The 18,708-nt window shown below is 41.7% G+C and overlaps 1 protein-coding gene across 2 annotated transcripts in view; it reads left to right on the forward strand.

Annotated features, from left to right (window-relative positions):
* The first annotated feature begins 1,178 nt into the window (after positions 1 to 1,178).
* The window catches only part of LCP2 (lymphocyte cytosolic protein 2), a 58,409-nt gene continuing 40,879 nt past the window's right edge, over positions 1,179 to 18,708 (forward strand). Inside the window, exons 1-5 of one of the 2 annotated variants that reach the window (XM_045025994.1) lie at positions 1,179 to 1,710; positions 2,714 to 2,766; positions 4,071 to 4,423; positions 9,201 to 9,263; positions 15,576 to 15,622. In XM_045025994.1, the coding sequence (XP_044881929.1) occupies positions 4,346 to 4,423; positions 9,201 to 9,263; positions 15,576 to 15,622 (188 nt within the window). In that variant the 5' untranslated portion in view covers positions 1,179 to 1,710; positions 2,714 to 2,766; positions 4,071 to 4,345. The remainder of the gene's footprint in view (positions 1,711 to 2,713; positions 2,767 to 4,070; positions 4,424 to 9,200; positions 9,264 to 15,575; positions 15,623 to 18,708) is intronic. The other variant, XM_045025996.1, reaches the window with a different exon arrangement.

Genomic DNA, 18,708 nt, shown 5'->3' on the forward strand with positions numbered 1-18,708 from the left:
AGGATGCTGGAAGGTACGGGGCAGGTTGGGAAGATGAGGAATGATTGGAAGGGAAGGGTCACTACTGTAGGAAGAGGTGGATTATGGTTTTGTGGGGCCCTGGGCCAGAGCAAGTACGGGCCCCTCCCTACCCCTTCTGCCTGCAGTTCTCCCCTGCCCACCCCGGCACTCCTGCCAGGGAAAAGGAGTCAGGACGCAGGGGTTTGCCCCACTCCACCCACCTGGTGCACCTACCGGGGAGCAGGTTGGGGTGTGGGTGTGCCCATTGGCCAGGACCCCTGGGCACGGGCCCCATTGGCCCAGTGGTTATTCCACCACTGACTGTAGGTAACAGTGACTAAGGAGAAAGGGGAACAGATTAAGCAATGAGGTGACTGGAAAATGATGGAGAATTGAAGGAAAATGTGCTTGAATTCTATGAGTGGTAATAAAGGAAAAATAATGTCCCTTTATGTCAGGGCCTTGGCTTGTGCAGCGTGGGCTCTCTCCCACATTACAGATGAGAGATATGTGTATGTGACCAGCTTTCAGATGACAGTACTCTGCATGCTATTGGAGTGGGTGATCAACATTTTCCACTGATTCTTAAAAAAACCAAAACACACACACAGAGAAAGGAAATTAAATGCAAATCAGTTGCATTGATACAAAAATATGGATGAATATTCAAATTCAGGAGTTATGTTTCTCCAGTCCAGCTGCCTTTACTTGGCTACAATGTGCTATTCACCTATCACAAACACTCTTAATCACAGGAAAACTGCAGATGTCTTTAAACACAGCAGGGATACTGCAAAAAGCATGAAGTGTACATGTGAGCATGCTATAGCTATATACAGTGTTGTTGTACCTGTGTTATCGTAACAGTGAGTTCGTACGCACTGTGAGGTGACTTTTGTTGGGGAAAATGCCCACTTCTGGCAACAAAACACAGCCACCTTCATGAGAGATTTACATCTTTTTCCTCTACATCTTTGTCAACAAAGTGCCAGTGTAGACACCACGCTTGATTTCATCACTTTAATTGGCCTCCAGGAGGTGTCCCACAATGTCCATCTTGACCTTTCTGCAGGGCAGTGGAACTCCACTGCCCTGCAGCCAGGTAAACTGCTATCTGCCCCTCCCCCTTAGAAGCTCAGGAATTTTTGAAATTCTGTTTCCTGCTGGCTTGGCATGGAGCAGTCTGATCACATCTTCCCAGGTACCCAGGGCGGGTTATCACAGCAAACACTCTCCCACTTGGACCACTGCAGAGCTGTTGGATCTGATCAGTATATGGGGAGAGGAGGCTGTGCAGTCCCAGCTGCGCTTGAGCTGTAGGAATTGGGATACCTATGGGAAGATTTCTCAAGGCTTGTGTGAAAAGGGGATGATCAGGACACACTGCAGTGCAGAGTGAAGATAAAGGAGCTGAGGCAGATGTACCATAAGGCAAGGGAGGCAAACCGTCGCTCAGGTGCTTCACCTAAGACCTGCCGGTTATTAGCTGGATGCTATCCTCGGTGGTGACCCCATCTCCATTGCAAAGAGCCCCGTGGATAGTTCAGGGGGTACAGAGGTGGCAGAAAGAGGACCAAGTTATTGATGAAGAGGTGGAGTTAGATGAGGATGTGCAGCTCCTGGTGGGGCAGGCAGCCAGGAACTGTTCTCCACCCCAGAGGTGTCTAGCCAGTCTGAGCAGCGAGCAAGAAGCAAGAGATGAGACACCTGGTAAGTGGCTGTGGCTTGTGTAGTGCTGGAGGTGGGTTCAGGACATAGAAACGTGGGATGCTGTCTGTGTTTCTGTGAGTTGGACATTTCCCTGTGTAGCTAATCAGTATGGTTGAACAGGGTGTTGATGCATGCCGATCCTCCAGAGATCTCCAGGAAAGTTTCCTGGAGGTACTTGCTAATCCTCTGCAAAAGGTTCCGTGGCAGACCAGCTTTGTTCCTTCCCCCATTGTAGGAAATTTTCCCATGCCATTTGGCAATCACTTGTTATGGGACCAAATCGGCACATAGGTGAGCAGCATAGGGAGCAGGGCAGAAGCCACAAGCATGGAGTAGATGTACCCCCGTTTCCCTGCTTACCCTTAGCAGTGAGTTGTCTGCTAGAATTACCCTCACCTGTGGAAAAGTGACAGGCTACCCTATGCAGCTGCTCTGTGAATGCCAATCTAAAGTTGCTCCTATCCATATCACACAGAATGTCAGCTACCTGCAAGTCTTCCTCAGTTAGGAACTTCGCAGCTGGCAGTGCAATTAATCGTGATGTCTTCATTACAGTTAACAGAGCATAGATGAGCAGTGCGGGGTCCATCCCTTCTCACAAAGATGCCAGGGTGCATAACAAAGAAGGGCCATTAAAAAATGCCATGAAAGAAAGCTGGAAGCCTATGGAGTGCTGGGACAGAAAGCAATGCATTACGGGACATTGAGCCCGATCCCAAGATGTGCTGCTATCCGCTCCGCTTCCCCACAACACCTAGTGACAGAAGGACTGTGGAATAGGTACCCACAGTGCATTGATCACACTGTTGATGATGGTGAACATGAAACTGCGATTATTATGATGTCAACTTTTGGGTGTCAACACCACTTTTGTCGACACAAATTGATAGTGTAGACATAGCCTAAAAATCTGAATAAAGACTCTGAATTTATGGTTTATTACAACCAGCTGTAATCCACTAACACTACTCCTCATAGCTGCCTCCCCCTCTTTCTTTTCCAGACCTGAAGAAGAGCTCTGTGTAAGCTTGAAAACTCTCTCTCTCCCCATCAGAAGTAGGTCCAACAAAAGATATTACCTCACCCACCTTGTCTCTGCATACTATGGAGTTATAGTAACACCTTACTCTAGTGTGAGACGTCATCATGGTCCATATTTTCTCATGATCACGGGATCCGTCAAGCAAAGAATAATTAATAATCAGTGCCATACAGTATCTATATTAATGACCTCTGAAACAGGACTAAAAGCTACAGGGACTTTATATCACATTGGAAACATGGGAAACTCCCCTTTCTAGTGGTATGGAAATACTATTTCTAACCTAGAAAGACCACAAACTAGTAAACTTTATCCCTGTCTCTGAACCAGAACTGAATATTGCCCATCAGTATAATTTCCAGGTGCAGGAGGTCAATTCCATGTTAGTTTTGGGGGGAGGGAGGACAAAGTTTGTCAAGTTCTCTTTTTTTAATGTTAAGCATTTGAAGCTGCTAGAAGTTTGAAAGTAGTCTCGGCAGAGGTGGATTAATGGGCAGCATGTAGGTAAACTAGTCAAAAGTGCATAATAGATACAATTTATGGTCTCTGGTTTTTTACATGGTTTTCTCATTTATCTCAGTTCCATAGTTTAGAATTTATCACCACTAGATCTAATGAAAAATGGGGAGGTGGAATAGTGAAAATGTAATCAAAGGTTTTTTGGGAGTGTGGAGTGTGGGGTGGGTGTGGTTTTTAAACCTAAATTTAGCCAAAATCCCCAATCTATATACGGGGTATTGTGCAGGTGCTGGCTGCAGCTCCATAGTTAAATCTGAGTTCCGGCATATACTCTAAAGCAAAACTTTAGCACTAATCCTGCATATACCTTATACCAAATAACTGCAGCAAATACATGGTAATGTTGCACAGACATTGCTAAAAGTTTGCATAAGGGTGGCAGCCCGAGGAATCTGTGTGCATTGTATTATTTTTATATGTTAGCAGTGTAAGGGAGAGTTTCAGTGTCAGGAATCAATATCACATATGGGGCCCTGAGATATGTTAAAGGTTTTCTTAACTAGGCATTTTCTTGGTTTTCAGGGATTGAACGAGCTAGATTTGCAAGTAATTAAACTTAATTCAAAACCAGCAACTTTTTTGGTGGTGGGAATATAGATGCACATGCGTGTGCGCATACGCGCAACATTCTATGCAGCCAATGTATCTAAATATTGCCAATAGTTACATGGAAATTTCATGTAAACAAACACTCTCCCCAGTTTAAATACTGTTAAATAGGGCTCATCAGGATTACAGTTACACGCAGTAGGCAAAATACTTTAATCATGTTGCTGTGCTTCCTTGTTTACTTATTTAGATTCAGATAAAGGAAGTGGTGAGGCTGAATAGCTGACAAGTTTTCTGAGAAGAGACCATTTTGTACTTAGAGGAAGCACTTGCTCTCTTGGATATTCTTGCACCATAATTCAGAAATAAAAAGCAAACCGGTTTAACAAAAGATCTGGGCATTTCTTAGGCAAGTGGATTATTGAATTTGCTAAAAGTAGCCACAGGCAGGAAATCTATGGCTGCCTGTTTCATTAATACTACTGGCATGAAAATTCTGTAACTGCTTAGGAAAAAAGAGCTGAAATGGATTTACAAAACATTCCCTATCGCTCAGTGGTGGTCGCTTGGAGCCCAGATGACCTGGCAGACTACTTCAAAAAAGTAAGTTTTGCTGTGTTTTGTCCTAGTATGGTGGAGTAGCAAGTCACTAACACTTCTGTGCTAAAAAAAAGAATATTCTTTTACACCAAGAGCAGAATTTGTTGCATAAATAATATCAAATTATCTTTTTGAATAATCACAGCAGATGCCACTTCAGAAAGGGATTATACCTACCCTGAAGCCCTTGACGAATCCTGAAAAGTGTATTCTAAATCAATAGGAAGAGAAAGTGATGGCTTCTCAGAAAAATCATCTTATCTTTGGTACCAGTGTCTTGCTGATGTAACATTCGGTTTGGATCTGTAAAAGTTAAGGATTCTAAATCTATTTTTAAGGTAGAAAAGCATTATATGCAGGTCTTGTAAGGCCTCTCCAATGAGATAATCCCTGTGACTTTCAAAATTAAAGATCCTTACTAATCAAGATGCACACATAATCTCTGATCTGGACTGAACTGCTTTCCTAATAGTGTTACAAAGGCTTGTTATATGTCAGGGCTTGGTTTAGAATCCACAGTACCTTGTCTTTAGTAGAAGGGAAAAACAGATTCTCAATCTACAAATCACCTCATAAGCTCCAATCTTTTGAACAAGGATGTTCAAGCAAAAGGGCTATGAAAACTTGCTTAGGTTGACACACAAAAGAGTTCTTCAGTATCTGGGTTGGGATTTTCAAAAGGGAGCTAGGTGCTCAGATTCAATGAGCACTGGGTGCTTAAATCCGAGTCTTGGATGCCCACATCAGGCCTTTTGAAGGGACGTGATGAACTGAGCGCCGATGCTAGCCCAAAAATGAGGCCTGAAATGATTTTTTGTCTGAACTCACATAAACAGTGCCAAAGACTTCCTTGGGACATTCCACAGGGTTGAGGGCGGCATCTGTGCCTAAGGAAAATTACTCCAGGGTATAGCAAAGGGCTAGATGGAGGGAGAGAAATGATAGACATTCTTTCCTCCAAAATAAATACAATGTATAGAATCGGAGCATGAGCTTTCGTGGGTGAATACCCACTTCGTCGGAGGCATGCCTCTGACGAAGTGGGTATTCACCCACGAAAGCTCATGCTCCAAAACGTCTGTTAGTCTATAAGGTGCCACAGGACTCTTTGCTGCTTTTACAGATCCAGACTAACACGGCTACCCCTCTGATACTTAATGTATAGAATATTATCCCTCCCCCACCTCTTAGCAGCTGCTCCTATTTGTAGAATGCCCATGTTGACACCTCATCTTTGAAATTAAAAGCATTTGCCAATAATAATATAAATAGTGATAGTAATTCTTTGGAGGGGAAGATTTAAATAAAAAGAGATCCTGCTACCCATTGCCTTCCCCTGCCTCAGGATCCCAACTGACCTTCTTCCTCACCCTCCCCATCTCATTTGCTCATCTCTTCTCCCCTGCTTAGGAGGTTGATGTTTCATCAGGCTTCCTACACATCCCCCCTTAACCTGCTGTAGCTTTTCCCCTAATGCACTAGCCTGGACATTGCTGGGGCTTTCACACCTTTTGATACCTCTTTAGCCCCGATGAGCTCTTAAATGTCATTTTGCAGAATGGAGGATTTTACACATGGGGGGGGCACGACAAATTTAAAATAGGCAAAACTCAGTGCTGATTTACCCCCTGCAACCTCACTGATGCTAGGAAAACTGCAAAGGGATGTGTGTCAATGCTGAGTTTGGTCCATTTTTACTGAATCTTAACTCTAATCACTTATACTTATATTTTCCATAATTTCCCCCAGGTTTTTAAATAATCAGCAATACCTCCCATATATGTTTCTGCTCTGGCTATAGTGCATGTTCACAACAAATTCCAAAACTTTCATTACAGTCTGGAAATTTAAACCCAAAAGGTTTGCCAAGGCTTTCAATCCATTCCAGGAAACCAGTTTCAAGTGGATATGGGACTAATGCCAAAGAAACCTAGGCCAGTTTATTATTTAGTATTGAAATCATGCAAAATTCATGGTTTCAACAGCTTTCACTGGGTTTCATTTGGGGGAGTTGGGACAAGTTCAAAACCAAAATGCAAAGTGAAGTTCATGGGTAGCAAAGGTGCACAGATCAAAGCCAAAGCAAACGTTTGCCGGATTGCCTGAGAAGTGAAACCACCAACTTTGCAGTACTCTAGTCCCAACTGTTTTGCTCCTGCTTAGCTGTGTAGTAGAATGAAACCAAGATCTTGAGATATCTTAAATGAGACAGATCTTATCGTTATTGAGAACTACATTATTTAAATCCAAGTTCAGCAGATTAATAAGGAACACACACTTTTTAACTGGTGCACAGGGTTTTATATCACCATTCACTGGAAACTACCAAGTGGGGTGAAATGGGTTCCTGGTATGAATTACTGATCAGTTTATTCTCTAAGGGGCAAGGAATGATATGATACATATCTTTCATACTTATATGGCCACCCATGACTGTAGTATTGGAGAACCTCACACTCTTTTGCCTATTAATCCTCAATGACATTCCCTTCTTCAGATGGAGAACTGAGGCAGAGGATCTTTCCCAAAGTCACACAAACTCTGAGCATGGATCTGAATCCAAGTATCTCAAATCCTATGCCCTCACCACTGGATACTCCTCTCTTTCATTAGCCCTCACAATTTGTATCATATAGAGTTGTAATTCAGGATGCTATTTGTTATACTTAGGAATGTGTGAATCTTCTTTTGAATCTTACTCGTATATTTACCTCAAAATACCCTGCAGCAGTGAGTTCCAAAGGTTGAGATCCACTTTTTCAAAAGCAACCACTAATTTTCTCTGCCAAAATGGAGATACCATGAGCAGGATTTTCAAAGGCTCTGAGCAATCCCAAATCCAGATAAAATCACTTCCTCCAGTGTAAATGTCCACACAGAGTGTAGGTCAACAGAAAGAGATTCAAGTCTCCTGACTCCGTAACTCTACCACATTTAAATCTTTTGATCAATAGGGCTATTAAACTAAAAGGCTTTCCCCAAAACATCCTGTGTTCAGAAGGAAGCGATAAAGGGGCCACCATTCACAACTAATTTCTCAGACTTTGAGAAAAAGGAAGAAAGTTCACAATTGTAAATTTCTAAACTCACTTAAAACCAGAAAATAGAATTTTAAGCCATTGGCAAAATCATAAAGAAAACCAGCTTAGGTCCCGGTCATATAAAACACTTCCTACCAGGTATAGCACTTACTGCCACATTGCAGCCAGTGTCATGGTAGTAAGTACTATGCCAGGGAGGAATTATTTGTAGAATTGGGTCCTTCATTTGTACGAAGTCTTTAATACAACCTGAATCCCAAAATGCTTTCCAGAGTTAAGGTCCATTGCTGCAAATACGTGAGTAAATGGAGCCTGCTGAGGCAAGTAAAGTTTCTCATATGCATAAGTGTTTTCAAGATCAGCCCTTAAAACAGTACAGTTACAAGCTGAGATCATGTTCCCTGTTCTGGAGCCGTATAAAGGAGATAGAATGCTCCCTGGGGAATTTCCCCAGTGCCGGAGTGTTCTCCTAGTGGCATGGGGCAAAATAAGTGGCTATGGAAAGCAGACCACTACAGCCCAGACAAGCCCCTAGCCAAATCATGGTTTGGAGTGTGCAAAGGCAGCAAAAAGCCACCTTTGTGCTCCCCCAACCTGAGCTTTACCAGCTCTGGACCTGATCCAGAGTCCATTGAAGTCAGTGGAAAGCCTCCTATCTTCTTTAACTAAAACTGAGCATTAACTCATTGGACATGTAAAATCTAACGCTATGCTCTCATGTTATCCCAGGTATGTTCAAACACAAAGTTTAAGGAGCTCTCTGTAAACATCCACAAAGCCACTACATTCTCCTCTTTCAAATCTTTCCTCAAATACTCCTCTTCCATGATGCCTACAAAACACTCAACAATAGCTAGGCAGCTGCAACAGCTGATGATTATGATCATAATCCTCTGTGACCTTGTGCCCCCATCTGTTGGCTGGGTTAACCTGGAATCTCCTGTCTTATATTTAATTTGCACGCTCTTTGAGACAAGGGCAGCGTTTTCATTGTGTGCATGGATGCAACTGCCACAATGGCATCCCATTCTAGGTGGGCCCCGAGACAACTCCTTATTGCCAATAATCTTAATAATGAAGAGAAGGAAGTTAACAGATCATGTACAAAGTTACAGGTGTGTCATTTCAGCTTAGAGGAGACGTGTTAGCTATAACAATGCTGAATGTCTAGTAGCTGGGAGCAGGACACCCTTGTTCCGTACTCCTTGGCTTTGAACATTTTGTGCCATACTAGTCCAAGATACCTGCAGTTTGAAAGTGCAGTGTCAAGCTCATCCGTTTTCCAAAGCTTTTGTTGGACAAAGTGATTGCAGGGAACTTGTTCAGCTTCTTTTCAGGGAAGGGCAGGAGTGGTGTATTTTTTTAAAAATGTGTGCAGAGATTGTCTGACGGGGCCTTTTCATACATTTCTCAAGAAAAATAAATCAGTACATAAATAAGGGGCCAGGTGTGCTGGCCATAGTAAGGGGCAGCCTAGATCTGCACCATGCAAGCGGGTGCAGCAGAGGATAGGGGCTGCAATTCTGCCTGGCCCTGATAGCTTTGTCTTAATTAGGACACAAATATAGCTAATACAGTCTAGCTAAAATCTCTAGACAAGGCTGTGCTAGATTGCTTTGGGACGGAATCATATGCTTAAAGCTAAGCTTGTGCATAAGTGCTTTGCCGAATTGAAGCCTTAACCTTAATCTTAGATTTAACCAAGTGTGTAACAACAATCTTTTTCTCTCCGTTCACAGTTAAGGTATAAGGACTGTGAAAAAGTCGTCAGAAAACACAGCATAAGTGGACAAAGGTTTTTGGTAAGTGCAACAATAAAATTCCATATTCACAATATAATCGTCACTTGGCCTGCCTTTGGGTTTGCAATTAAGGACATTCCTTGTGTTCTTTGTGCCTCTACACAGTTGCTTACATATTAAGGCCCAGATATTCAAAAAAGGCACTTAACTCTTATGGAAATCAGTGGGAGTAAGATGCCTACATACTCTGAAGGATCTGGGCTTAAAATTGACATCCTGGTTTTACACCAAAGATCATTGTTTTAAAACATGGACACTGAACACCAGGACCCCCATGGCTGCATTTAGCTTGAATCCATTTTACACTGTTTTTTTAAACAGAAAGTGAAGGTTCACAGCAGCAATATTTGCTTACATTCTTTCTGGTCATTTATAGGAAATGCTTGTTTTTCATGCGTTAGCAGTAACCTACAGCTTGTCAGATTTCCCCACCTACCTTCGCAAAACAGTGCAACCCACTTGCCTGTAAAAGCTAACCCTCTGCTGGAGACTATTTATGCCAAGGGCTGCCATTTTAAGCTCCTATGGATAAAAAACGATTATTTTCTGAAACCGTATGTATAATCAATAGTATTTAAAATCACCACAACTAACAGGCCAGATTCACAAGGGATATAATTCAGTGCTGCTGCACTGAAATTAATAGATATACTTCGATTTATCCCTGCAGTTCATCTGGCTCAAACAAACCCATATTTCTCATTTGTACAGCCACCATTATCTGGTCTTAATTCCACATCAATTGACAGCATGTAGGTTGACATTTTTATTTTGATAAAAATGTCATAATTATCTTTAAAACTCAATTTGGAAATGATCCTAAGGCACAATCTGCCCTTGTCTTTCATGGAAGAGAGCACAGGACCCACAAAGCACAGTGGGTATTTGCAAGTGAACCTTGAATCAGAACCTAATTTTGTCCTTTGAATGTTTGCATATTCACATGCACAGATCCTGCTGGTAGTCTTGATTCAGGTCCCAGTTTTTAGCTAGGAGAAACAGAGTTTTATCCATGTACTGTGATTGCCCTCATGTAAAAGAGAGTGGCATTAGAGAGTTATGCCTTTTCCTCAAGCAACATAATCTACCTAGGTCTCTCCACTGTTGAAAATCTGATCCCATCATAAACATAATTATCTGGATGAGATCTGCACTCTCTAGAAATGACAGAATCCTAATGGGTCAGTCATTAAACAAGGGGGCTGTTCTCAGTCCCCTAAGTGCATACATTATTTCAAATTTCAGAGATGGACAGCCCAGATCTGGTGGCAGGATCTGGCTCTTATTAAAAACCTTGTTGCAGAAAAATGTTTACACTCTATGTGGGGTATTGAACATTAGTATAAGATTGGTGTTCTAGGGAAATGTACCTTAAATTATGTATATTAGAGGCCCCAACGTGATAATCATCACACAAAGACTTAGTGACAGCCCCGCCACAAAGAGTTTATAATCTAAGCAGACAAGACAAAGGAAACTAAGGCACAGAGAAGGGAAGTGATTTACGCAAAGTAGGTCAGTGATAGAGCCAGGAATAGAACTTCTGTCTCCTGAAACTCACTCAGTGCCTTATACATTGTACCACAGAGAGATTTTAGCCTAATAATTACTCACTGTCATTAAGTGGAATTCTGTAAATCAGTTTGAGGATATATACATATGTACACAAAGTAATAAACTGACTAAGTAGAGCTAGTTGAGAAAAAGGGAAGTAATTTCACAATTTTTCACTCTGAAACATTTTCATTTTTCCCCTCAAAATTCTAATTATGGACCAGCTCTGTAATTAGTCAAGGGGAAAATTTCCCACAAATTTCATGACAATTCTTCCCAGCTTCTCGTTTTTTGTTTGTTTGAAATGTCAAGTTTTGAAAATCCATCAAATTTTTGCAATTCAAAACATGTCTGCTAAAAATGAAAGAGTATTCCACCAGGATACCACCTTCTGCTGGATAGAATGAAAACTGCTCTACTGTGCATTATAGGTCTTATTCAGCTCAAGCACTAGAACTAGAGTTAGGCAGGAAACATTTTTCCTATTCTGTGAAAATTTTCAAGATTTCAAAAGTGTTTTGTGTGCATCAGAACAAAACTGAGACCTTTCAAACTTTAATTAAAAAAAATGCACAGGAAAAAACCCCACCTAGAATAGGCAATAGCCTGATGGTTAGTGCACACCAGCTTCAGTGTAAATTCTAATGCGTACCAGCATGTTGTGCACTAACTGTCAGTGTGGAGCCTGCTGGCATGCACTAGTGCACATTGATGTAGTCTGGGACTATGTCAATGCATATTAGGGAACTTTTAGTGCACAACATACTAGTGCACACTAAACTTTACACCCCAGCTGGTGTGCACTAACACACCATGTAGACAAGCCCCCAGGCTTAAATTCCTGCTCTGAATCATCTTCCAGGTGTGTGCCCTAACCACCAGGCTATTGCCTGTTCAGGGGTGGATCGCTCACAGTCGCTCCTGCTGAAGCTATTGCATTTTGTATAAATAACTCTATAGTCCAGTGGTTAGAGTAATTTATATAATATCCAAATATCTTATAATGTTGGATAAGGATAAGTCTGTAAATTAAGAAACATGACTCTGGATCTGTTGAGTAACATGGTATCATTTTTGCATCGCCGGGTTCTTTGTATGGCTACATGAGTGAACGTGACACCTACAGACATTCACTGTTAGTAATGTCTGTTCCTCCAAATGTAATTTGGTAGCTTCTAATGACTGGTTTGATATGGAAAGACACCGGCTATAAAGAGAATCTGGAATGCCAAGCACTCATTTGGGCTTTGGGAGACACATGTTCAAGCCCCTGCTCTGAATCAGAACTAGTCATTCCATTCTGGCCCCAAGAAGATTTGTGATGAATGAAAAACCTTTTCCTTGCAAAACTCCTAACCAGCTCTTCGAGATACCTGTGTTTAAGAAAAGGAGGATCTGAGTTCGAGCTCTGCTGTCGCTGTGCAGTCCTCAGTGATCATGGTGTGCAGCATAATGCCATTTCTGAAATACCTGTGTGGCCAAGGAAATTTGACTCTTGCATTGTTTACCAAGTGCTTATGATACATAACCAGTTTAGAATGTTTTTCTGCAGAAATGGCCTAGCAGATTCAGTGGTTGATCTCTACTAGGCAGGCCAGTAGCTACTGCTTCCTCATTTCTCCCAATATAATTTTTGTTCGTTTTTAACTTTTTGCCTACTTGGCCATTGTATACTAGAAAACATTCTGCTTACTGCAGATGCAAAGCACAAGTGTAACAATGGGGAAGAAGTGACAAGGAAAAATCCAGCCTGCAGAGCAATGTGTAAGAAATCAATTGCTTCTCTTTAGGGTAATTGTCTTTCTAATAACTTTTGTAAGATGTAGAAACTGCCAAATTACATTTAGATAGCCCGATACTGTTCGGAATGAATGTTTGTGGGTTTCATGTTCACTCACAAAGCCATACAAGCAACATGACAATGAAAAAATGGTGCCGTCCCAATGAATCCACTCCCTAGTTTGAGTAATGATTTTTACTCTGCTGACTACCCGCATGGAAAAGTCCTACAGAGTATATTAGGGATTAAATCAATAGGATTATTTAAAAATTAAAACTCTGTAGAATTTAATGGAGAGACATGTTCTTCCTACAGAATTTTTAACCCAAGCTACTGAATTTAACAGACAACCACATTCCTTTAATAGAGTTCTAATGGTTGGTTTAAATGTATTATTAAATTTTATGACTCTATAGGATGTTTCCCTAAGAGAAATATATATTTCACCACATTTCACTAATGTTAGTTCTCCAGAGCCAAAGACACCTCTGGGGACAGCAGCTTGATTCTGCTCTAGGCTGAACAGTCTTCAATAGAGTTATTCATCACCAGGGGCGGCTCTAGGTATTTTGCCGCCCCAAGCACGGCAGGCAGGCTGCCTTCGGCGGCGCGCCTGCGGGAGGTCCCCGGTCCCGCGGATTCGGCGGCACGCCTGCGGGAGGTCCGCCGAAGCCGCTGGACCAGCGGACCCTCCACAGGCATGCCACCGAAGGCAGCCTGCCTGCCACCCTCGCGGCAACCGGCAGAGCGCCCCCCGTGGCTTGCCGCCCCAAGCACACGCTTGGCGTGCTGGTGCCTGGAGCCGCCCCTGTTCACCACGTTTAATTAGAGACCACTTATTGCTCATATGAGCCAGGAATATCCCAGCCTGACTTTCAGGTTCCAAGAGGAGTTTTGAAAGCTGGCAGTTTAAAAACACATTTTTACTTTCAAAACTGATCAGATATGGTCTGAAGCTGACACCTATATATGGAATCCCACAATGCCATTTTAAAGTTGTTTACCATGTCCTTTTAAAAGCACATATAACATGCAGATCTTTCACTTCCCTCATATTGAGCCAAATTATGCCATTGAGACACTGGACCCTGTTGGAGGTAACGTGGAACTGCACGATGGGCACTTCAGGAAGATGCAGCTGCTTCTCCTGGTGCAGGAGGCCAGCTCCTTGGGGGAGGGGAAGACATCGCCTCACTTCCTCTTTACCCCCTTTGGCACAATGTAGGGGAGGGAGTTGTTTCTATGACAGTCACTGGCCCTTGCACAAGGTGTGCAAAGAAGCAAAGGCAAGGCTCCTTGTGCCCGCCTCCCCACCCTCACACATTTGAGCTAGGCCAGGGACAAGCTAGCTCTTTAATTGTAAGAATATGAAAAAAATCCATCAGCCCCTTTCCTAAACAAACAACAAAATTAAAAGTCAGCTAAAATGTGCAAAACATGATGAGTTTTTGCCTTAAACCCCTGCATACGTTAAAGTTTCCTTGTGTAACCCACAGTATCCTATCCCTGATTATTACATCATGTTCAAACACACAATACCAATAGTGCCCTTAGGACTGTGCTAAGCATCTGGTCATGGCAGGCAACAAATATATCTGTGTAAAACCTTCATTGAAAAACCATAGTGCAAAGCTTGCCCGGCTTCAGAATGTGTTGCCAGCATAAGACTCCTGACCCAGTCAAGAAAACCTGGCCCCCATTTCATGGTTTCATATTGACACTGAAGTTTATAGTTTCTCATGATTTTGCTGTGCAGCTTGGAGAAACTGGGTGATTTCAAAGGAGTGCAACCTGGAGTTTTTGAGTTCGTTCCAACCCAGGCTCGTTGCAGAACAAAAAGGCGTGAATGCAATTTGAATCAGAGAACTCTTGAGAGTCAAAACCACAGAGCATTGCCCACTTCTGCCTCCCACAACTAGGAACACCTCTTTTCATTTAAACACACACACACACACACACACACACACACCGAGCGCTTTTGAAATGGCAACGGTTTTAAAAAAAATGTTGGAGAAAACCCCCCACCTTTTTCTGTAGAGCTCTCTGAGAGAAGCAGAGAATTCATGTATTGCCAACAGAAGTGTTATGGCCATGGGTGAAGACATCAGTAGACTCTATGAACTGTGTTTGGAGTTCAAGTCTGTCATCAGGGTTAGATCTCAAGGGGAGGTGGATCTCCTCTTTGTGTGAATTGGTGCATAGAGATGGGATGTATTATCTCAAAGGATATTTCACTTCCTTGAGGCCACGACACCAGAGATTTATTAACCACTGGGCTAGATGCGTCCAGCCCTAGGGCAACATTAAGTGGGGATCAAGATCTAGCAAAGCAGAGAGAGAGAGAGAGAGAGAGAGAGAGAGGACAGAAGAACTAATAGAGAATGTTTTCATTAAAATGTGTGTCCATCTTTGTTCTGATTTAAGCTGCTTGTACATTGCCCTAGGGACCATGGGATGAGCTTTTGGGTCACGTGGTTATAGTTTAAAATGCATTCTTGTGTATGCTTGAAATTTTGCCTGTTTGCTCAGTATAATTCCAGTAACTATGACAAGCTACAGGGAAAAGGCTGTTGGAGGAAAGGTTTTTATACATCGCCCCTAGGTGCAGCAGGTCAACATTTTAAATCTCACCCCACAGTAACACAGTGTCAACTGAGCAGCATAGCACCAGCAGAGACCCAATTACAACACAACACGGCATGGTACCTAAGCACACACCTAAGTTTAAGCATATATGTAGTGCCATTTACCTCATGTTAGTGCTTAAAGTTAGGCAAATGCTTAATATTTTGTTGAATCGAATCCTAAATGCTGAACAGGGGCTTAGGTTTGTACCTGTTCTTCATTCGTTTTCTACTTATCATGCAGTCCTGTTAATTATAATGTTTTGACACATGAAAGAATATTAAAGCTTCCTTATCTCCCAAGCTGTTACATGGACAATTTTGTAACATATACCATGTGTGTTTCTGTTGCAGAACATGTCTGAAAATGATATTCAGAAATTTCCCAAACTGAGTGTGCCGTAAGTAAATCCAAACCAAACCTCATGTTTCAAAATGGATATGTTGAATGGGTTGGAGATATAACTCCTGGACAAGCACAGAGCAAATGGATAGTGAGGCCTCTAAAATGTTGATCTAGAGACCTGCTATTTGTGTTATCTCAGGAAAGAAAAGGACACATTCCTAGAGAAAAAAAACAAGCGAGGAAAACATGGTATTTGTCATTGTGTGGAAAATAACCAGATACAGACTAAAAACCCATTGGGGAAATATTCAGAAATCTTTGTAACTGGCCTCACCTTGCACCCATTCAGGTTAATGACAGAACTCATTACTGACTCCAGGGGAAGCAGTTAGGCCAATGCTGAGTGCTTTTGAAAGTACCACCTGCTGAGTATGATTTCATTGCTCAGTTGGATAGGACTTCCATCCTGAAAACATGTGAAATATGTCAAATTGAACACTACATCTAATCTAGTTACTTTTTGAATGTTTTTCATCATGCCCCATCATGTTTAGATACCCATTAAAGATAAATCAGACTTAAGACTGGAACAGCTTTCCTGTGCAGCTGTGGGTAAATGATTGGAAGGCATTTGAACCAATTTATATATTTTCCATCCATTATAGCAAGTTATTGATTAAAATTATATTTGCATTAAATTAACACTGAGTAACACTGAGTTCTGCTGTTTGCAAGGCTTCACCATGAAAGATAAAAGTTTCTTTGCCTGTTCTGTAAGATACCCATCATTCTTTTGGTCTCGTGAAATAGTTTTCAGTTATTTGATGATCTCTCCCTTTCTTGTGTTCTGCTGATCCCCTAGGCTTGCATTCGTCTTGTTTTGTTCTCTTTTAAAATTACATTTTTTTATATTTTAGGGCTTTGGGATTATTCTCTTTCAAATGCACTATCATAATATTGTTCATTAAGAGTGACTTGAAAAAAATAATGGCGATGTATACAAACAGATAGATTAGTGTCTCATGTGAGTAATATACATAGGCAACCTAAATATGGGAGTTATTGCCAGATCCCCCTAAAACTTTATTGATTTTGAAAAGATAAATGATGTCCATTGTATTTTCTTTGTCCACTTTACCTGTGGTAGAATGTGAGCAAACTTGTCTTGTATGATCACTTTTCACTAAGGACTTGAATCTGGCAATAGTGGAAAAAGAGCTGTGAACACCAGTGCTCAAGCTCAGAGAAGTGAGTAAAGTAGATGCTAAAAATGCTTGAAAATAATAAATCCAAACAAAAACTGTAGAATTAACAAGATTTCGTAACAGAAGGAGTGAAAGCAACAGAATAAGGACAGCAGAGTTAAAAAAAAGCAGGTTAAAATTTGGGGAAATGGCAGCAGAGGTCCCATTGGAAGAAAATCTCAGGATGGAAGGAGGTCAGGAAAGCTAGGAGTTTCTCAAAGAAGCAATATTAAGTAATCATAGATTCACAGACTAAGGTCAGAAGGGACCATTATGATCATCTAGTCTGACCTCCTGCACAACACAGGCCACAGAATCTCACCCACCCACTCTTGTATCAACCCCCTAACCTATGTCTGAGCTATTGAAGTACTCAAACCATGGTTTAAAGACTTCAAGGTGCAGAGAATCCTCTAGCAAGTGACCCATGCTGCAGAGGAAGGTGAAAAACCCCCAGGGCCTCTGCCAATCTGCTCTGGAGGAAAATTCCTTCATGACCCCAAATATGGCGATCAGCTAAACCCTGAGCATGTGGGCAAGACTCACCAGCCAGACACCCAGGAAAGAATTATCTGTTGTAACTCAGATCCCACCCCATCTAATATCTCATCACAGGCCATTGGGCATATTTACCGCTAATAGTCAAAGATCAATTAATTACCAAAATTAGGCTATCCCATCATACCATCCCCTCCATAAACTTGTCAAGCTTAGTCTTGAAGCCAGATATGTCTTTTGCACCCACTGCTCCCCGTGGAAGGCTGTTCCAGAACTTTACTCCTCTGATGGTTAGAAACCTTTGTCTAATTTCAAGTCTAAACTTCCTGATGGCCAGTTTATATCCATTTGTTCTTGTGTCCACATTGGTACTGAGTTTAAATAATTCCTCTCCCTCCCTGGTATTTATCCCTCTGATATATTTATAGAGAGCAATCATATCTCCCCTCAGCCTTCTTTTAGTTAGGCTAAACAAGCCAAGCTCTTTGAGTCTCCTTTCATAAGACAGGTTTTCCATTCCTTGGATCATCCTAGTAGCCCTTCTCTGTACCTGTTCCAGTTTGAATTTATCCTTCTTAAACATGGGAGACCAGAATTGCACATGGTGTTCCAGATGAGGTCTCACCAGTGCCTTGTATAATGGTACTAACACCTCCTTATCTCTACTGGAAATACCTTGCCTGATGCATCCCAAGAGTGCATTAGCTTTTTTCACAGCCATATCACATTGGTGGCTCATAGTCATCCTGTGATCAACTAATACTCTGAGGTCCTTCTTCTCTTCTGTTACTTCCAACTGACCTGTCCCCAGCTTATAACAAAAATTCTTGTTATTAATCCCTAAATGCATGACCTTGCACTTTTCACTATTAAATTTCATCCTATTACTATTACTCCAGTTTACAAGGTCATCCAGATTTTCCTGTATGATATCCCGGTCCTTCTCTGTATTGGCAGTACCTCCCAGATTCATGTCATCTGCAAACTTTATTAGCACACTCCCACTTTTTGTGCCAAGGTCAGTAATAAAAAGATTAAATAAGATTGGTCCCAAAACCAATCCTTGAGGAACTCCACTAGTAACCTCCCCCCAGCCTGACAATTCACCTTTCAGTACGACCCATTGTCATCTCCCCTTTAACCAGTTCCTTATCCACCTTTCAATTTTCATATTCATCCCTATCTTTTCCAATTTAGCTAATAATTCCCCACGTGGAACCATATCAAATGCCTTACTGAAATCGAGGTAAATTAGATCCATGGCTTTTCCTTTGTCTAAAAAATCTGTTACCTTCTCAAAGAAGAAGATCAGGTTGGTTTGGCATGATCTACCTTCTGTAAAACCATGTTGTATTTTGTCCCAATTACCATTGACCTCAATGTCCTTAATTACTTTCTC

Source organism: Mauremys mutica, chromosome 8 (genome assembly GCF_020497125.1).
Source record: "Mauremys mutica isolate MM-2020 ecotype Southern chromosome 8, ASM2049712v1, whole genome shotgun sequence".
In the NCBI taxonomy this organism is placed as follows: Eukaryota; Metazoa; Chordata; order Testudines; family Geoemydidae; genus Mauremys; species Mauremys mutica.